The sequence below is a fragment of the Gymnoscopelus braueri genome, assembly GCF_963280865.1.
Source record: "Gymnoscopelus braueri genome assembly, chromosome: 4".
NCBI lineage: Eukaryota > Metazoa > Chordata > Actinopteri > Myctophiformes > Myctophidae > Gymnoscopelus > Gymnoscopelus braueri.
The window spans coordinates 42096662-42119161 of NC_137605.1; the positions used below are offsets into that span (position 1 = coordinate 42096662).

Below are 22500 nucleotides of genomic sequence, written 5' to 3' on the forward strand. Positions count from 1 at the left end.
ACTAACACTGTCAGACAAACACTTAAGACCGGGAAACAACCTTTAAAACATAAATTAGTTGCTTAGTTAGTATTAAAAGGTATATAAAAAATATGACCTAGCAAAACCTTATTTCCTTTCAAAATGAGGTGTTTCGTAATCTGAAATTATGTGATTTGATCGATCGTCTAGATTCAAGGCTGTGAAGACATAATGTCATCAGTCTGATTCATGATGAAGGAAACACTCACTAGTTCCAAGTATGCAAATTAGAGCACTAATCTTTTTTCCAATACATTAGTCATGTTTCCAAAGAACTCCCAACACACACCCTCTGTAATTGGTCCTGAACAACTTATCAGAAACATCAGAACAACATCAGAAACACCCAGATCACACACAAATCCCAAAGGTCTCTCTCTCTCTCTGTTTTACCTTTCTTGTCAATCCCAGGGGACTGACTGTGATTAAGGCCAGTTTAATTTGAACAGCACAATACTGGCGCCAGATTGTTAATGTTAAAGTCAATCTGCTTATGACTTATTAGACGTAATTATTGATATGATTAAAGGACAGTAATCAAGCCACAATTGGAATTACATGTACAGTAAATAAAGATTTACTCTGCCTCTATGGCCTTTTTCAAAGGTAATTTACATGCATTCGATCCTAGGAAACTGATAAGACCACAACTAGAATCATTCACTACCAATAACTTATTAGCATTTAAATGTATTTTTCAATATTGAATATAGGTTGTGATATTGTTGCTGTCAGATAGAAAACTTGTACTGTATGTTCAAAAGCTTTCTTATAATGAAATGGGAAAAGGTTTTCCAATGTGTTTCAATGGACCTAATGTAGTTATTATTTAGTCACAAGCTCTTGTTAATACTTTTCATTGGTTAAATATTTAAAAAAGAACCACAGACGTAACAACTTTCAACCTGGCTTCATTATATCTTATCTTTCAAAACTTACTAGAGCTCATGCTTACTCTGCTTATTCAGATTTTGCACTTGTAAATCGCTCTAGATGAGAGCGTCTGCGAAATGCCTAAATTGTAAATCGTATAAAATAGGGGATTCATGTATGAAAAAAAGAAAAACGATGAAATATGGAGATACAAGGTTTTTGCCCATCTGCGACGATTATGCTCAACCATAGTAGTCACTGCCAAAGAGCACAGTCTTGACCGTAATACAGTTATTTGACCACAGTTGTAGATGTAACACTGACATAATGTTTTCAATTCAAAAGGCATGACGCATATCATGACTAGCATGACAAGTATCACACATGGTACATTAGTAAGACACCGATATCACCAGAGGGCTTACGTGCATTGCGGTGGTCAGGCCTGCTTTACATACCTCACAGCTGACAGTCGAGGGTGTTGTTGAATGTTGAACAAAAGACATTTTTGCTTGATATGTTTTCAAAATCAAAGGCGGTGTTGAAATTGTGACTAACCAAGATGTAACAAGTAACACCTGCCTGCTGAATCAAACATCAAAAGCTCAGGACAATGACGTCAAAATAGGAGACCTTTTTGCAAATGACTGTTTAAGACCGTTTTAAGATCTTATCACAGGATCAATCACACACGAAGAGCTCCAATCACTGTACCTATCTGATATACTCATGTGACAATTTCCTGTTTTTGAAACAGTGACCTCCTGGCAGATGTGTACGTTACCATGGAAACTAGACGCAGAACCCAAACATGCGTCTGACACATTCTGACATTTTATGAATATCGAAATCTCCCCGCCCAAACTGTAAAATATATCCAGTGAGTCAATCAACCAACCGAATACCGTCAAGGACACGATGTCATGTCTGCTGGTGTGTTGCCTAATTATAGTCCTTGGAGAAAATCATTACCAGCAAGGTTTCCTGTAAAAGAGGATGAGCTGTCAGTAAGCCATAACACAAACAATGACTTAGTTTCCTGATTAATAGACAGGAATTAAACCACACACATGGCAAACTCCACGGTCTGCTTTGATAATGTCAGTGTCAACGCACACATTTATAGGCACATGGGCACATACTGTAGAGCAGGGGTCTTCAATCTCTTTCAGGCCAAGGACCCTTTAGCTGAGAGAGAGATGAAGCAGGGACCCCCACTACATATTGTAAACAATTGTGCTGCAGATTAAACTTTTTTCGTAGATTTCATAGATAGCTTCATAGACTTGTTTCATCCGTGTTGTGTCAATTAATTCGTTTTTTTTATTTTTCTTTACACATTATCTTTTCTATTAATATGTTGGATTCATGTTCATGTGTATTTTCAGACATTTAGCCACTTAAACCCTCAATAATAGTAAACTCTGTACTTTTTTTCCCAGTCTACACGAAACCCATTTGCCGTAGGTGTGGATCGTCTATTTTCTGCTATCGGCTATTTTCTTGTAGATCGGCTATTTTCTGTGAATGTTCCCCCTAGAATAGGAATGCTAGAGTTCAAGTGGTTAGTGTAAATAAAAAATCATACCAAGATTTGGCGGCCCCGCTGTAGTAACTCTGCGAACCCCCTAGGGGTCACGGACCCTCTGTTGAAGACCCCTAGCTGTAGAGTATACAGTATCTACACACAATGCCCACACCTGCGCACATGAGTATGTACAGAAACCCTGACACGGACAGAAAACCACACAGACAGACAGATACACACGTACATTCACACAAGCCCTCAACACCCCCACTCTGGTCTCAGACAGAAGGAGTCACTCCTGCCTCTGTAACCGCTAGCCGTCTACTGTCCTCTTAGAGGAATGTGCTGGGGTGCACACAAAACAAAATTAAGTGTCTGTCCGCGGTGAGGATGCAATCAGCGTTCCTGGATCCTCGGCGGAGCTGCAGACAAAGCCGCAGCGGTCGTCTGCCCATTACTACCATTCCTTCAGGCCTCCTCACTCTGACTGTCATGGCAGATTGGAACCATACAGCAGAGGTAGTGCACTACACAGTGAACCACAACGGTAGCTCTCTGCACCAATTACATGTATTCAGCCATAGATGTTTTGCCAGGGCTTAGTTGGTTAATTACCTACTGTACGTCGATATGTTTCACCTAATGGAAGTCTTACATTTATGCCAGATGTTCTGAATCCTGTTGCTAAAGGAGGCGATTTTGCAGCTTAGCTGAATATTTTTGAGTGGTTTATATTTTTATTTTGTAAACACCGAGGTTGTCAGACAAGTCTCATTGTAGCCCTACGGTGGAAAAGAAGACATGCACCATCCATAATATTTGGACAGCAGGGAGGCAGGGGAGGATGGGGAACAGAGCTTCGCCTTGTCTGGTGCAATGACTTTTGGGAGCAGGGAGCGAGCCAGCCACCTAACAAATGAGAAACAGGTTTACACGCAGACAACAAAATAAAATAAAAGGAACACAGAATACTTTGTCCCCTAGAGACATGGGCTGACAAAGAGAGCTCGGGGGGGAAAAGAAAGAGAGATCGAGTGATAGCGCAGGAGTGAGTGAGAGTGGTAGAAAGAGATGACAAACAGGGAGGAGAGAGAGCGAGAGTGAGTGATGAGTGAAACAAGCAAAAAAAAAGAAAAGGGGTGGAGAAGCGAGAGACACAACAGCATCCTTGCCAGTGCAGCGAGGGCGAACCAGTGTAACACGAGGGAATTATGGTGGCTTTTAACAGCTGTCTGCAGCACTCCTCTCCTCCGCGACCGACTCGTCCAAACAAAAGAAGTGAGAGAGCGCGACATCAAAGTCCGGATTTGCAAGTCTAAGAAGCGGTTTGGGGGCGCTGGAAGAAGGTACAGAGAAGGGGAGGCATTGTGCGGGCGCGCGGTCCACACAGCCGAGACGTTAAGGGGTTCATGCTTGACTAACATTGGTTCCATAGTTCCTCCTTCGGTTTCTACCGAGGCATCCGAGACGGCCAGGGCCTCGAGGGTTCCAGGAGACACAGACGCGGCAAGTGCCTTGTGTCGAACGATGGGAGCTGACACAAAAGGCGCACTGTCTGGGAGGAGAGGTGGGCGGAAACCGCACGGGGGTGCGAGGGAGTCAGTGGTCGAGGACCCTCGGAAGGACAGAGACCTTGTCCCAGTATGAAAAGAAAAATCAATAATCCCCTGGAAAACAAAACCCTGCCCCAGGCTCCTGGAAGCATAGGACAATGCAAAGTGACTGCTAGCATGGATACTGTACACGGAGACAAACAACACAGCCCACACAGTAGTGTTTTCAGCAGGCAGACAGACACATGTATGTGCACTGCACACAAATGCACACACATGCAAGATTGTACAATATAATCTAAATCTTGCGTGTGTACTGTATGCATGCACATACAGTATGCATACAGTATGCATACAGACAGACAGACAGGCAGGCAGGCAGGCGGGCAGGCAGGCATGCGAGCAGGCAGGCAGGCATGCACGCTCGCACGCATGCACATACAAACACACTGTATACGCATAAAAGAAAGGCATGTTCTTGATCACAGACAGATTAGGACCAGAAGAGACCTCGGTCACCCCAACCGTGACCACAATTAGAGTGTCACTAAGCTTCAGCCCATCCAGAGGCTGTGGGCTGACTGTAGTCTAACTCAGACAACATGACTGATGTGGATGTCTCCACTGGTTTGACAACGCTATGTACAATGCAGTATAGCACTTCGCTACAGAGAGCTTTGGTTTACTATAATGAAACCACAGGTTCTTCGGCTAAAGGACAAATGCAGCATGGGTTAAGCCTGTACAATAACCCCACGACCGCAGCATTGTATATTGTGTAACGAAACAACACTGTAGCCTAAATATTCAGCAGAACGCACAAAACATATCACCACAATACAGCTGCCTTCACTCATCTACTGGTAGAGTATTGGTAAGGTTGTTTGAAAAGCACAAGGTCACAGGGCACCACAGTGCATAGTCAGCATTATAGAGATGTATCCACTTTTTATTTCTTTTTACATACAACGCATGTAACTTTGAACAATGAACAACGTTTGCTCTGGTCCCAAATGGGACTCTGAGAGAATAATTCCAATTTTGTTCTCTTGACAGTAGCAGTAAGCTGACTCAAGAAATATAATAGTCTTCGAAGCAGTTGTGTGTTGTGAGAAGTAATCTGCCTTAAACAAAATTTGAAAGAGCTGAAACTGCAGTGGCTTGCAATACCAATAGAGAAAAGATGCATGATGCAGTGGACTTATATCTTACAGTATATAAGATAAGCCACACAAGATTTGAAATATAAAATAAAATATCTAACTGCGTTTAACCTCTTAAAACCTATACTTTGTCAAATAGCAAATAGCAAAAATAGCCAATCAATAAGCTCACAACGTGTCACATCGCAATGAGTTATACGCATGTAGATCTGCTATTTTTGAATTATTTAAATTCTTTGAACATTTTCCCAAAATAGTGATGTCAGGGTTAATGTGGTTTAAGGACCATACCTACGGTCAGGCATGTTTATCCCATTGACATGACTCATGGTATACTTGACATTACTGCTGACCATTTTCAGACACATAACGTGGTTTGTTTGATTTAATAATCCAACACATAAAATATCATTGTGTAGATACTTTGTAATGTTATTTTTGTATTTTAATGCATTTTAAAGCACGTATTGATTTGAAAAGAAAAGAAAATACTCCCTGAAAAAAGAGAAAGCTTGACTCAAGAAATATTATTAAAACCATGCAATTATATTTGTAGATTTTCAGTGAAGAGATTCGGTTTAGAGGCAAAAAGGAGGAGACCAAGTATAGAGCCCTGGGAACCCAGTCAATGAAGTAGGGTTTAACACATTACCCGCCAAAGACGCAGATCTGCGTTCAATTTAATTAGTGCACTTGCCCGCCAAGAATGCAGATCTGCGTTCTAATATCATTTTTTTTATTTTTTTTAAATTCCACAAGGGGTGCTCTAACACAGCTTTGGAATGATCGATCGTCACTCAGAGAAGAAGTATTCGGATGTGACGTCATTCCAAAAAAACAGACATCCATCCACCCGGACAATGGGATTTTTAGAAAAACACTTCTAACTCAGTTTCTTTTTTTTGCATTGAAAACCAGCCGTTTTCACCGGGCCATACCCCCAAAATGGCTGCGAATGTTATTGTCCCAGTGGATACACGGATCCCTCCGCCTACTCACGGGGGTTATTATATATATTTTTTGTACACAACGTGGTTTCCACGGCGTTTCAACGATCGTCTATTTAAGGTAATTACGCTGGCAAGGGGATAGAAAACGATGTTAAATATCATGGCGGGTAATGTGTTAAACAATAGACCCTCCCACACAAACCGTACATACAGTACATAAAGTACTGCAGTAATGTGTAAGCACCAGTACACACCGATAACACATACAGTACTCAAAGACAAACACACAAAACGTGCACACTAGAGCCCTGCATTCGGATTGGGGTCCTGCAGGACCCAACTTAAATCTTTTAGGACCCAACGCAAATATCGCCGGAGTGCTGAAATGTCCCACACGTCCCACACCGTCCCGCAATAACCTGTATGTAGCGCACTTGAAGCATGCAATAGTGTGGGTGGAGCACTGTTGCAGCATGGAGCACAGCATGGAGACAACACTTGAAAGGAAGATATCACACACACACACACACACACACACACACACACACACACACACACACACACACACACACACACACACACACACACACACACACACACACACACACACACACACGCACGCGTGCGAGCGTGCACACACACACACACACATCCTCCAAGCTACATTTAGTGGAAACAAAATGGCTTAATGAACTGAGCTGGCCCTGCCTGGAGGTGTTGAAATATTTACAGTGAGCTGTTCCTTAAGGGGAATGCCAATAAAATGAACCATATTACCAGAAATATAATGGATGAAAAAAAAAGTTAATATACCCTGTAGCTTCAGGACAGTTTTCACTCTCTCTATAATGTTTATGAACGTCCAAATGGGTTCCTTGAATTGCTCTTAAACAGGTTACAGCAGTTACATCTGAATACTAGTGTAAAGGTTATGCTCAGTATCATATCCTGTATCATATATTGACCTGGCGCAGTTCATATGTCACTCGACAGAGACTGCCCTCCTGGCAGTGACGGAGTCGCTCCATGCCGCTAGAGCGAACTCTCTCTCCTCCGTGCTGATACTCCTGGACCTGTCTGCAGCGTTCGACACGGTGAACCATCAGATCCTCCTCTCCACCCTCGAGGGGATGGGTGTCTCAGGCTCTGCACTCTCCCTGTTTGCATCCTACCTGACGGGTCGCTCCTACCAGGTGATGCTGAGAGGGTCTGTGTCAGAACCACACAGGCTCACAACTGGGGTTCCCCAAGGCTCAGTTCTGGGTCCTCTTCTTTTCTCTCTCTACACTACATCTCTGGGTGCTGTCATCCACTCCCATGGCTTTTCCTACCACTGCTATGCCGATGACACCCAGCTAATCCTCTCATTTCCCCCCTCTGATACCCAGGTGGAGGCACGCATTGCTGCTTGTCTGGCTGACATCTCGGAGTGGATGTCGACAAACCACCTGAAGCTCAACCTGGACAAGACCGAGCTGATGTTCCTCCCGGGGAAGGGCTGTCCGCACCGAGACATGGCCATCACCATTGATAATGCTGTGGTGACCTCAACTCGGACTGCAAAGAATCTGGGTGTGACCCTGGACGATCAACTGACGTTCTCGGCAAACATCGCATCAGTGACGAGGTCCTGCAGATTCCTGCTCTACAACATCAGGAGGATTCGCCCCTTCCTCACGGAGAAGGCAGCCCAGGTGCTCATCCAGGCTCTCGTCATCTCCCGCCTGGACTACTGCAACTCCCTCCTTGCTGGTGCTCCGGCATCTGCCATCAAACCTCTGGAGCTTGTTCAGAAAGCTGCGGCTCGTCTGGTGTTCAACCGCCCCAAGTTCTCCCACACAACCATCCTTCTCCGCTCTCTACACTGGCTCCCCGTAGCGGCTCGCATCCAGTTCAAAACCCTGGTGCTAGCCTATAGGGCAGTGAAAGGAACAGCTCCTTCCTACCTCCGGGCTATGGTCGATGCCTACACCCCTGCCCGACCACTTCGGTCTGCCACCTCGGGGCGACTGATTGCCTCGTCACTCAAGGGTCCTTCTGGCCGATCCACACGGTCACGACTCTTTTCTGTTCTGGCCCCACAGTGGTGGAATGAACTTCCCACTGATGTTAGGACAGCAGAGTCACTGCCCATATTTCGCCGCAGGCTGAAAACTCACCTCTTCAGGAAACACTACCCTTCCTCTCTGCCTGACCTACTTGTTGTTAACTAGTTGTACGAACGCTTGTTTTCTATTGCTGTATTGTTTATTGGATTATTGGATTGTTTATTGGATCTTGTTTAGTCGATATACTTATTTGTTTTAGCTCATGCTCATTTGATTTAGCTATTTTGTCTCATCTGTTTAAGGAAATAGGTAGCTGATATATTGCACTTTTACCTTAGCGCTAGGTATACTCTTGGTTGCTTGTTTATGCAGAAAATGCACTAAAGACTTCTGGTGATTAGTAGTTTTCGTTCCCTACCTATGTTGAATACACTTATTGTAAGTCGCTTTGGATAAAAGCGTCTGCTAAATGACTGTAATGTAATGTAATGTATATCCGATATTTCCAGGAGGGAGATATGGGATACAGCATTTTCAAATGGAACACTTGAGATAAATCGTAAAGCTTCCACCTCCAGATTCATTTTCAACGATACTGTAAAAGCCGCTTTAGAAGGAATTTGCGCGACAAGAGTTTGAATATGCTTGAACTTGTGACTTCTGTGGCCGTGCTTTGTACGTAATATGGTTCATATTAATCCCAATAACAATAGGCATTTTGACCTGTATGATCTTTATTGAGAAGAAAAACATTGGATGTCCTTGTGGCTCAGACAGACAGTTAGAATATCACCAACTCACGACACTCTGGGATTGAGGTTGTCTCACAATTGGTTGCAGATCATCCCGTCTCCCACCTTTCCTGTGAGTCTTTACAGTAAACTATCTAAAACAATATCTGCAAAGAAAGCCCTCCTTCTGCAATTTGACATTACCGTACAGCAGGAGTTCATAAACTCTTTCACACTGGAACCTCAACCTACGTAGAAAACACATTGTCACAACTTAAGGCAACTCAAACTCATCCAACCATAACATACCATGTGGAGAGCCCCACCAGAAAACGCTTTTTGTGGCCCATTTGGGATCCCAACCCACAGCGTAGGACCCACTGCTGGAGAGTAAATGTACACATTTCAAGGCCAGGCCTTGGCCTTGTTGGAGCAGATAAAAGCGTGTTTCTTTAACTGCTCACACATTGCTGTGTTTGAAGGGATTTACATAGAAAAACAAACATCAGATTGGAGCAGCTCAGTCCTCATCAACATGATAATTACATTAATCTCCTCATGTCAGTGAGGGAGCTTCCTCTGGGACAAACTACACACAGAGAGGAATTACTCAGATATATAAACACACGCAGAATCATAATAGACGGTCGGCTTGTCAGATATACACCACGGAATCATAATAAAATCCCACAGCATGTCAGGGAGAGTGAGAAAACAAACTGCTCTAAACACAGGGGTTTAGCGATGAGTAGGATTTAGCTGCACGGCGCTATAAAAAAAGAAATTGTTCTAACTTTGGCATTCGATGTACTTCTCATGAAACCCTTGGCTGCCGAGCCGAGCGGAGTGTGCAAGGGAATGTAGTACATTGTTTTCCAAAATGTTGAATTGGGACCCAATGGTGGGGTTGCGAAAAACACAATGGCTCCCATGGTTATACAAGCACAAATTGATCTTAAACTTTATTGGCCATATTAAGTTACCAATGGCTTTTTGGGATTAATTGCATTATAAGGTAGGCTGGAAGGCTCTGGGCTCTTAGAAGCTCATCCTATTAATCACAGATCAAGCCCGTCAGCGCGCTATGCTGATGGAAATGGCTTCCTTCCCACACCAACTTGTTAACAAAATGAGTGAATGAGAGGATGTTGCCATTTTCTCACAAACTGAATATTGGGCCTGGTCCAGTGTGAGCCTGAACATAATATTGACCTGGCGCAGTGTGAGCCTGAACTCATCTTCCTGTAGGGGTGGTGTCCAAAGGGTGTCGTATGGAGAACATTGGGGTTATGCAGGGTCTAGAATCAGTGGTTCTCAAACTTTTTCATGTCAAGGACCCCCAAAATGACATTTTGTATTTGGCTGCGGACCCCCCCCCCCCCCCCCAACTCAAAAATAGTTTGTGCCAGGGATTTAAAAACAATTGCAGATCTACAAGCTCATGAGCTTGTATAGCTGCTATTTTTAAATATAGCCAAAGTATAAAATATGGTTAAAGTGGTTAAAATGATAGTGACGCTAAATATTAACTACCCCACTTTGAGAACCAATGGTCTAGATGTTGTGGGATTGACTACTGAGGTCTGAGGAGTTCAAGAGTGATGAGGCAGTATACCTGGGGACTGCTGGTTGGGTGTACAATCTATAGAACACTTGTGTTCAGGTCTGCCTGAGGAGATAATAGGATTTGTTGTCATATTTGAGGTCTAGAGAACATGTTAGGGCCAACGCATCAAAGTCCTGAAAAAGTATGTCAAGGAACTACCAATGAGGTTGTGTGTGTGTGTGTGTGTGTGTGTGTGTGTGTGTGTGTGTGTGTGTGTGTGTGTGTGTGTGTGTGTGTGTGTGTGTGTGTGTGTGTGTGTGTGTGTAAATCATTATGGAAGCGTGTCAGACCTGTCCAGCGTCATACATACATACATCTCCACAAACGACTCTATATCTGCTGACACTCCATGAATGGTGCTGCTAGACAGAGGGAGTAAACGGCTATAAAATGGTGTGGATACATGCACACTAAGACAGACGCAAACACATGCACACGGAAAGCCTCTCTTTCTTGTTAACCCATTCAATCCAGGAATGCATATATGTGTCATTTTAGATATTTTTTAGCTATAACCATTATTTTATACTTTGGGCTATTCAAAAATAGCAGATCTACGAGCTTGTAGATCTGCAATTTTTTTGTATATATGTTTTTTAAAGCGAACATTTTTAACTCTAATCTTTGCTTCTGGGGATTCTACAAATGTCTTCTAAATCCAAACAGTTTTTATTTATTTTTTAAACTCATGTTTGGCCCTCATCTCAAAATATTTTGTTCCAGGAACCCCCACCAGAAAGCAAAGATTTGAGTTACAAATGTTCGCTTTAAAAAAATATATATTCAAAGACTTGCAAAAATAGCAGATCTACAAGCTCATAATGACACAGATGCTTTCCCGGATTGAATGGGTTAACTCTGTGTCTATCTCATTGTCGTCCCACCACTCCCTCTCTCCGCCGTTCAGAGGAGGTATGAAATGACGAATAAGCATGGAGACAGAAGGCGAGGGTGAAACCTGGAAGCCGGTGCTGTCACTCCATCAGCCAGCGCTGTCTGGCAGCTGTTCAGTTGACCAGCACCTAAAAGTCATCAGACAGCCAATGTACTAACCTCTGACTTGACACAGGCATTCCTTTAATAATTACATGAGGGATTTTTCATTACGGTATTATTCTCCGAGGCACGTTGCCTTAAGAAGCTCAAGTTCTCTTCACTCGACACTCACGCACCATGGACAAACAGCGATGTGGACTAGATCCAACAGAGTCCGTGACTGAGCGATTGACTGTAACCCTGCCTGTTTATGACTATTATATTTGTCAGGATCCCAAACCGAGGAGCTAGAATGATGATGATGAGCATCTGAGCAAGTCACTCAACTGACTCATATGCCATTTGTATCTCGTTGCCATAGTGACAGCACATCTTCCGTTGCAGTGATTCCACATGCAGTCAAATATCTGGCCTTCAGGTTGTCGAAGGCTGTAGGTTAATCATTACCAAGGGTGCATTTAGTTTTTACATTATTGCACAAGTTAGGGTGAAGAAGACGTATCGGACCACGAACAGGATCTGCCAGCAGCTGATAAAGACAGTGATAACACAGAATAAATAGCTTTCTCTCTCTCTGTGATTGCACGTCAATGGACTTTTAATGACTCTCTTAACGTGTGGGAACATCTTTTCAGTATCAATCGTTCAAGTTAATCCAAGAAAACAAATGCGTTGCCATGTTGCTAGGAGGAACATTTAAGTGAGCTTGCACACAATACATCATTGATATGGAAGCCTGGATGAGTGGCCAATATTTAACCTTTGCTTTATGACACAGAATTTTCACTTATCACCCCCCCACCCCACACCCAAACTCTTCCTCTGGTAATGTCCTCAAGGACCGACCCGTTGAAAATGTCTCATTTCCTCAAGCGCCCAGCCCAGCATTGAAGAAACACAGCAAGTGTAGGTTTTCTCCTGGGATTGAAATAGACAGCATATTCTTTCATCAGTCTCTCTCTCTCTCTCTCTCTCTCTCTCTCTGTGTGTCTGTGAATCTCTCTGATCAATCATTGCATACTGTAGGTTAACCTGCCTGTAGCTAATAACTCCCTTAGGGTTTAAGACCATGGCATTGCATTTTTGTTTAGTGTTTCTTAAACACTAGGTCAGGACCAAGAGTGAGCCATGGGACAGTTTCAAGTGAATCCTCACATGACAATAGCATTCATTTTAAAGAGCCGAGGTCCCAGTGTAAAGCTACATTTAGTTCATTTGTATCAGAAGCTGAAAAGGTTTAAGAGCCCCTGTTTTAAAGGTGAAGGCAAGTTCACTTGTCAGAGGCAAAACCAAGTAGTACATTTTACAGTAGCATAGTTAGAAAGAAAAAACTGTAAGAGACAGTGTTTGTGGTTTTCGTGTGTTGCATTACTGTAACATACAGTAAGGGGGCGATTTCAACATGGATTAAAGAGAAGGGCAGGTTTGTTTTTTTAAATGAAAGCCTGTGGTTAACATTAGGGTTAAGGAAAAATGTATGTGCCCTGTGAGATTCATCAAGTATGGATTGTGGCTTTAATGCCGCTGATTAAAAGGCAAGATATCCATTCATTCACTAGCTGATAATCATCAGAAGGGCATACATAATACTGTATGTTAAGAACAAAGTGCCTGAAGCATAAAAGCAACAGGAAGACTATTAAATATAGTACCTGTAGTACTGATTGATTCCTTACAGTCTGTTCCCATTAACTGTGGACAGTGTATGGGCTCAGTATAGAGATGTGCACGCACGCACGCACGCACGCACGCACGCACGCACGCACGCACGCACGCACGCACGCACGCACGCACGCACGCACGCACGCACGCACGCACGCACGCACGCACGCACGCACGCACGCACGCACGCACGCACGCACGCACGCACGCACGCACGCACTTGTGCTCTCTCTCACTCATACACACACACACACACTCGTAAAAACAGAGACACTAACATACTTGAGCACACATGCACATACGCACGCACGCAGTCACACACACACACACACACACACACACACACACACGCGCACGCACGCACGCACGCAAGCACGCAAGCACGCCATCACGTGCACGCACACATAAATACCTCCCTGTCATGCCTGCTTCCAACAACACAGCCAATCTAACCACAAACTAATAGTCCTGGGCTGCTATCTCCAGCACTGTACCCTCGGGAACCATACACACACATACTGTATGGGCCTACGGTACATGCGCGTACGTCCACACACACTCGCTAGCACACGCACGCACAAACAGAGAGCTCTCAATGCCTTCTGCTGAAGTAAATTACAATTTATTCATATTATGAATATTCCTTGTAGGCACTTAAAATGTCCTTCCCAAATCCAGGAGGCTTCTACGCCCCTCACTCCCCCGTAACCACGCTAACCACAGGGATTTCCATCAGCCTGGCTGTATCCTGCACCGACCCAGCAGCCAGATATTTCAACCATCCACACCGCAACACACCACACGCCAGAGTCCTGAAAAACAGCAGGGTGGGGACGGCGTGGGTGTGTGTGTGTGAGTGTGTGCGTATGTTGGGGTGATGGTTGGTCCCTGGTGTCCTCAGTAACCAGGTCATGGAATGATGCGTGTGAGTGTGCGTGCGTGCGTGCGTGCGTGCGTGCGTGCGTGCGTGCGTGCGTGCGCGCGCGTGCGTGCGTGTGTGTGTGTGTGTTTGTGTGTGTGTGTTTTGGGGTGATGGTTGGTCCCTGGTGTCCTCAGTAACCAAGTCATGCAATGATGAGTGTGTGTGTGTGTGTGTGTGTGTGTGTGTGTGTGTGTGTGTGTGTGTGTGTGTGTGTGTGTGTGTGTGTGTGCACGCTCGCACGTGTGTATGTCCTTGTGTATATTGCAGCAGGTCCCAGAGCAGCCATCACCCAGGCTGGTGAATGGCCGGGGTGTGCTGGCATGCTGATCCAGAAACAGAAAGGCTGGGCGGCCTGATGCAGTCCCGGCCTTCAGAAACATGGTGCCATGGTGCAGAATGCGTGTGAGCGTGTGCACGCGCGCCATGTGTGAATATGAATGCGATCGTGGTTTAGCAGAAAGTGGGCTCAGGGAAACGTGACTGCCTCAATCGGGCCATTTATTGCGTTCCATGATGATGATTGACAGCAGTAAGAGAGATGGGGAGAGAGAGAAAAATGGAGACGGACAGAGAGACAGAGAGAGCGACCTTAAAGTAATACTAGGTAACGTTTTCAACAAAACTAAAGTTAAATTGTATATCTTTTGTCAGCGGCAAAAGTTTCACAACACCCACTCCATGAATTTCACCCCCGGAAGCCTTTTATTTATATATTTTCTATTGAAAGTGGACTGGGGGGACATTCCCGGGGAAATGACGTTCCTGGCCAACGTCATGACGTCGTGGCCGACGTCCCCAGGAACTACCGCAACGGTTTCCTGTTTGGCCAGGAACTACCGCGGTAATAGCAAAAAGGAACCTCACGCTGATGTTAAGAGAATGTAGGATTTGAAGATCGAAAAAGAACAGAAAAAGAAAGCACAGCTCATGGTAACTAATGCTCCACTGGCTAAGAGAAACGATCCGTAGATAGTATAAAACAATTAAAAGATCGCTTTTTGAAACGCTTCCGGCTTCCGGTGAAAACAAATGGAATTCTGGGTAATCGAGGATTACGGAAATTGTATGCAGTGACGGTAGTGACCAGCAGAGGTTGCTAAAAATCGTTATTTGGGATTCTGCATTGTATAACTTTAACGGAGGTGTGCATTTCACTGTGCAAACACTGCAGCTGAACGCTCTTCTGAGAGAAGTGACAGATATTCGGAGGTATGTCAACACGGTGGGACACACACTCCGGAGGCTGTTCACCGTCACACACATTAAGCACTTGTCTGTCTCTCTCACACACTCACACACACGCACACGCACACACACACACACACACACACACACACACACACACACACACACACACACACACACGCATGCACACACATCCATGACCCGATGCACTCTCCGACACACACACGCGCTGGAGATTGGTCAGGATCCCACATGTGCCTTCCTGTTTTAGCTCAAATTGAACAACAACAGGCCTGTTCATTTAGTAGGAACTCTTTTTCTCCCTCTGTCTTCCTGTCCTCCCTCTATGTATGTATGCTCATGTAACAACGAAACATGTGATGATAACATACTGCTGGCTCCTATATATTCCCTCAACGACTTGGCCGTGGATTATGGCCTGAGAACAGAGATTGGGGTTGGAGAAAGAGAGAGAGAGAGAGAAAGAAAAGTTGAAATGTTTCTGGCTGTGATGTCACAGCAGTGACATCTCCCCTGGCTAAGCTCAGAGAGAATGGACACTTACGGCTGATTTCCGCCGTGTCGCACACCAAAAATGGCCGATCTATAAGCTCACAATGCGTCGCAATGTGCCGCATTGTGAGCTTGTAGATCGGCTATTTTCAGTGCACGACAATGGCGCACAACCAAATATAAATCACGCTTAAAGGTTCCCGTCCTTACTCCGGTCATCCACATGAACCCCTGGACTGTCCTCGTCCCCTGGTCCCTTCTCCTCATCTCCCGCTGCCTTTTGGCTGTCTCTCTCCTTCCTGATTAAACCCTTGCATGTCCCCGTTCTCTCCATCCCTCCAACCCTGCTTTCTCCACCCCCCCCCCACCCCCCGTTTGCTGTGAGCCAGCCAACGTCCAACTAGAGCTCAGGGGACCTGCACAGTAAAATCCAGAGTGTTTAATTTAATTAATCAGTTCACAGCAGCTATCATCAGTGCCTCGGGATCAGCCCTCTGCATTTAAGCTGTGCAGCCGCATGCTTGTGTGTCAGTGTGTTTGTTTGCGTGTGTCTGCGTATCTGCCTGAGGGACCATTGAAATGACACACACACACACACACACACACACACACACACACACACACACACACACACACACACACACACACACACACACACACACACACACACACACACACACACACACACACACACACACACACACACACACACAAAATACCACAGTCATGAGGTCAGACGTATTGGTCTGCCTTCCAAGACAGGCCCCAGGCCTCCCAGACAAGACTATGACCATGAACCATACAGAAGGTGAGGGCTGTGCTATGTTGTGTGTGGTAACATGCACAAAGCATACAGTATACAGTATACAGTGTATACCAGGTGGGAGGGAGGAGGAGGTGATCATTAATGTCACGGCCAGGTCCGATAAATGGACCGGACAGCCGAAAAGAAGGGGATGGATTCTAGGAGGGAGGGAAAGAGTGGAAATTCAAAAGAGTGAGAGTGAAGCTGAGAGTGAGCTCACTGTGCATGAGCTCAACCCGTGCACAGAGTCAGTGACTGCGGTTCTGAAGAGGGAGAGGGGGCCGAGGGTTGAAACCGAGCTCAGTGACCGATCCACGGATGAAGTGAGTGAGTGGCTGAAGGTCAGGGACAAGGCACGGGAGGATTTACATTCTGAACTGAACTAAACGAGACTACAGCTAAATTCAGAGAGTCAATGTGACTCTCAGGGTTAAATTAACCCCCAGATTTAACTGAGAGCGTGGGGAGTAGAAAATGAGCAGAAAGAACGAGCCGGGCTACTGAGGTAAGACAAGGCCACAAGCTCCGGTGAGAGGACTGCATTTACTGGGGTGTAACAAAGAGGAACAGGACACGGTTGCCTTTCCAGCCAGGCCCCTAGACAGCAAGACGCAGGCAGGAAGGCCAAAGGCAGGACAAGCCAGACATGGGCTAATGAGCTCAGCCAGCGCAGTTGAACTCTGGAATAGAGGGATGAAGAAGGGGACAGGGACAGAGCTGGGCTGGTGTTGATCTCTACAGATGTTGCTGGAGTGTCTTGGAGGAAGAACCCAGAACCCAGTAAAGCCTGATTTATACATCGTCATAGGACGGTGTTGTATGCCAACAGCCAATCTACAAGAAGCATAAAGCATATTTTCAGAAGCATAAAGGCCAGAGGCCACTCTGCCCAGGTCCACTGAGCTCATTGGGCTAGTAGAGGTAAGGGACAACGCACTGGGAAAATGAAGAGAGAAGTGAAAAGAAAAAGCCAAGCAAAACAACTTCTACTGTCAGGGAAATCATGTCCTGGTATATTTCTTAAGCTGTGGGTCAGGAGGAGTCTGCATGGGTCATGGGTCTGCGTTTGGCGGGTCCCCACAGTGTATGACAGAGACTAATGTGTTTACATCAGCATCAGCAGCATACACTCAGAGTGAGAGACTGGTCCTCACTTGGGTCTGGAGCTAAGAGAGTTTACTGTGGGGGGGTTTCACATTGTGTTGGGAAGCTGATGGTGGAATCATGTGAGGGGGAAAGGGACAGGGTTGGGTTCTGACTTGAAGAAGCTGGAGGAGCATGAGAGGGAGAGTTGAACCTGGGACATGGTCTGGGGGGGCGAGTTGGGGAGTCAAGGACGAGAACCAATATGAAGGGAATTAGATACCGATGTCATGACATGGTGGAAATTCATTGTTCATGTGAGCAGCGCTGGGACCACATTCGCACAGCATTGAATCGTTGTTTTCTTTTTTTGCACCATTATTCAACCATCAAAGAACGAGGACAAAGAGTCGATGTTATGCATGTGACTTCATCATGTCACCTAAAGCAAATCCAAATGGTGTCTTTTTCTCCCCGGTGCAGTCAAGCAATTGTTTACGACTGCCAACCTGCTGGATTCAACAGCTACATGGAGAGATCTTGGGTCAGGGGAAAAATTAGGTTGTGTTGATGGAGGTGCTAACCTAACAGCAGACTAGGGGACAGCTTTGTGATAGTAGTTAAAGGAACAGGGAGATAAAAAAATGGCAAGGAGAAGAGATGAGGGCAGTTGAGTGGTGACACTTATGATTGAATGATTGAGTCAAGGTTCAATGATGGAAGGAGGGAAGAGAGGCGATAATGGGTGATGATGAGGAGGGTGGAGTTCTACGGAATGGGTCTTCATGACGTTCTGTGTTGCTTATATGACACCACAAGGCATCATGGGACTTTAGTCAAACAGGAGAACCACTTAGAAGCCGCCCTGGACACTGATTCCCCGATAGCTATAAAAACACACGCACAGGACCGAGTTACCGTTACAGAAATACGACCTCTTTTTCTTATCGCTTTCACTATTTTCATAACCCATTCAAATGCAATTAGGTATGTGTGCTACAATTAGCTAGGAGGCTGACACATCAACAGGAATTTTATCACCCAGCTCAACGAGTTTTAACCGCTTAGTCCTTGGCAGTCGCGCTCCTTTCTTATTATCTAGTATCGCAAATCATGTTCATGTTGAGAACACATATTTCATACCACAGATACATGGTGGAATAACACATGACAAAACCATCCTGGAATCACATTCCTCGCAGATGATGATGACATCTGGCCCGTTCGGACAGTTTCTCATCCAGAACTGTCCCCGAACACTAGAGGTCATTCTGACTCAGTTGTAAAGTGAAATGTGGTATTCACAGTTACAATACGCCAGATCACCTCTTCGTCTGGGAGTGTGTCTGCGTGTGTGAGTAAGTGTGTGTGTGTCAGGAAGAGAGCGAGTGTGTGTGTGTGTATGTGTGTCCGAGAGTGAGGTAAGAGCACAGATTAACTGTGATCGATGATTAATACGACTTGACTTACTGACTTACTGTGAGCAATTATGGCCATGTCTTTTCTCAAGCTCCACTTTCTCACACTGGCTTCGGAACACGTGGGGGCCTTGAAACATGTGCTCACCAAACACACATACTCACACACATGCCACTGATCGCCAGCCCACCCTCCGCTCAACCCCAAAACCACGAAGGGTTAAATATAATCAATCTTCCTTAACAATGCTGTCAGGGCACTGTCAGAGAGCGCTGACAGAGACACACAGATAGTGGCTGGACTCTGATGATGTTGTGTGTGTGTGTGTGTGTGTGTGTGTGTGTGTGTGTGTGTGTGTGTACACAGTATATGTGCTCAGGTCTTGTATGTACTGTACATGCACGTGTATACCACTGCTCTTCTGTGTTTGTGTGTGTGTGTGTGTGTGTGTGTGTGTGTGTGTGTGTGTGTGTGTGTGCGTTTACACATGCCACACTGTATGTGTGTATCCTGTATGTGTATTCATGTATACTGTGTGTGTGTACATTATGTGGGTGTTTGCTCTGTTTATGCAAGAGTGTGCTTTAATTTCTTATGCATGCATTCCTGTGTGTACATATAATAAATGTTTTATTCTGTCTATACTATGTACAGTATTTATGTACTGTATGTATGTACATACGTGTGTGTGTGTGTGTGTGTGTGTGTGTGTGTGTGTGTGTGTGTGTGTGTGTGTGTGTGTGTGTGTGTGTGTGTGCGACTGTGCGTCCACGCGTGCGTGCGTGTGTGTGGTGTACATACGCACGCACGTTTGTGTATGACTATTCCAGCTCAAACCAAAACCACAGGGCTGGGGGCCATCAGTAGTTTTGCAACGTCTAGGGTGTATTTGTCTGCGTGTGAGTAGGCTTGTGTGTGTGTGTGTGTGTGTGTGTGTGTGTGTGTGTGTGTGTGTGTGTGTGTGTGTGTGTGTGTGTGTGTGTGTGTGTGTGTGTGTGTGTGTGTGTGGGGGTGTGTGTGTGTGTAATGTGCGTGTGTGTACTTCCGTACCTGCGGGGACTTGTGGGATCTCCAGCTGTACTGGTGGCTGTGGAGACTGGCCAGCAGCACGTTCTCATCGGTGTCCACCTGGCCGAAGCGCAGCGTCTCGTGGGTGTCGTTACAGATCACATAGTGGCTGAACAGCATGTCTTCAGCTTCATGGTTCCCATTCTAACGCACAAGACAAGGGGAGGGAAGCTTCATCAGAAGATGACTTGACTTTAGAGGGTACACTGTAAACTCCTGTGTGTTCATTTAATCATTGAACCCTAGTGTCCACATTCTGGGGGCGAACATTTGTCGAAAATAGCCGCCACTCTCAGTTCTAGACACCCGCACACCGCCTTCACTTGCTCAATAAAGAATAAACTGTTTATTCAAATGTGCCAAATATGTAACATTTCAGTCAGAGACCTTCTTCAGGCATCTCATGCAGCTACTCCACCAACGCACCTGTCTGCTACAAATGGATAAATTAGGATTGAGGATGTATTTCTGACTATAAGCCAGGGAAGCACACTCAGAGCTCACCTGAGGATTTTAACCACATGAACCCCAGCATCCCTATTCCCTATATTTGGTGTAGAAGAGAAAAAAGGAGGGGGCCTAGTATAGACCCCTGGTGGACTTTGGTCAGCTAAGGCATTGAAATTGGTGTTACAAAAAGAGATACAGTACTAGTGCAATGAATAGAAAACATGTTGTTGGTTGGCTAAACTGTAAAATCCCCCGCGTTCATTTAGTCTGGGAGTTTAAAGTTTTACCCAAATGAAGAGTTAATTAAGAGTTGATTTAACACACACACGCACACGCACACACACACACACACACACACACACACACACACACACACACACACACACACACACACACAGGATATGAACTCACTCCATACATTTATGGTGTGTGTCTCCCCATCTCAGGGGCTCTCGCTGGGGGGAAACCCTGCTGTGCACACATGCGTTTGTCAGTGCTATTATGTGCAATCCATATCTAATAAGTGCAGATCTTTGTGGGCAGCAGTCACATCCGTGGGAGGGCAGGATGAGTGACATCACCCCAACCTCAATGGTGGTTTTTGGGTGTGAATCATATCAAAGCCTGACATCCGTCCAGGTTGGAGCAGCTCTGGCAAGGCTACATGGCCAAATCGATCCCCCGATTCCACACAAAAAAAAACTTTGAGGAGGCCTCTCTTCTGAGCAGACCCTGGACTCTTTCAAATCAACTCCGATTACAGTTACATCTCTTTCTCAAGCGGCTTAATGTTTTCCTCGTTCGGTGATAAACGGGCCTGAAAATGTCAAACCTCAAAGTTTCAAATTCTATACGCACATGTGCGTGTGTGTGTGTGCGCACGGGTGTGTGTGTTTTGTTCGGTAATTTAGGTTCAGCTTGGGCTGAAAAAGCAAGCATTCCTGTTAGTAAGAGTCATGAATGTATTGTACAAGCGTGTGGTTTGTCAGGATAGAACAGCACGGTGGAAGCTGGCCCATCTACAGCCATGGGCCACTGAGAGGGCTCCGCAGAATAACGCGAGTCATGCAAGACCAACAAGAGGTGCTGTCCACCCGTGCGTCACCTTGCATGCAAGGGGCGGCGAGCACATTGGCCTGCTAGTGGAAACATTGGGTTAGCAGGGAGAGGCCGGTGCGTCAAATCTTGCTCATGCAAAAGTTAAATCACGCTAAAGTTCTCTCTCTCTCTCTCTCTATTTATCTCTCTCTCTCACACACACACACACACGTTCAAGCACGCACATTTTTAAAAGAGGATGACCAAGTGCGTATGTGAGTGTGTGTGTGTGTGTGTGTGTGTGTGTGTGTGTGTGTGTGTGTGAGAGAGGGAGAGAGGGATAGAGGGGGGGGTGCATGCATGAGTGTATGTATGAGTGTTTGTATGTACATTGTACATTGTGTGTGTGTGTGTGTGTGTGTGTGTGTGTGTGTGTGTGTGTGTGTGTGTGTGTGTGTGTGTGTGTGTGTGTGTGTGTGTGTGTGTGTGTGTGTGTGTGTGTGTGTGTGTGAGTGAGAGAGGGAGAGAGGGATAGAGGGGGGGGTGCATGCATGAGTGTATGTATGAGTGTTTGTATGTACATTGTGTGTGTGTGTGTGTGTGTGTGTGTGTGTGTGTGTGTGTGTGTGTGTGTGTGTGTGTGTGTGTGTGTGTGTGTGTGTGTGCTCGTGCGTGCGTGTGGTGCGTGTGTGTGTGTGTGTGTGTGTGTGTGTGTGTGTGTGTGTGTGTGTGTGTGTGTGTGTGTGTGTGTGTGTGTGTGTGTGTGTGTGTGTGTGTGTGTGTGTGTGTGTGTGTGCTTGCATATCGCTTCAGCCCCTTCCAGAGGCTCTTGGGCCCTGGTGGGATCTCTCCTCCACACCCCTCCCTATCTGTATGCACACATGAC

At 45.5% G+C, this 22500-nt stretch overlaps 1 protein-coding gene across 4 annotated transcripts in view; it reads right to left on the bottom strand.

Moving 5' to 3' along the window:
* The window catches only part of vps13b (vacuolar protein sorting 13 homolog B), a 449591-nt gene that overhangs the window by 58613 nt on the left and 368478 nt on the right, over window positions 1-22500 (bottom strand). For all 4 annotated transcript variants that reach the window (XM_080427213.1, XM_080427214.1, XM_080427212.1 and 1 more), the window contains exon 46: window positions 20109-20270. In XM_080427213.1, the coding sequence (XP_080283339.1) occupies window positions 20109-20270 (162 nt within the window). The remainder of the gene's footprint in view (window positions 1-20108; window positions 20271-22500) is intronic.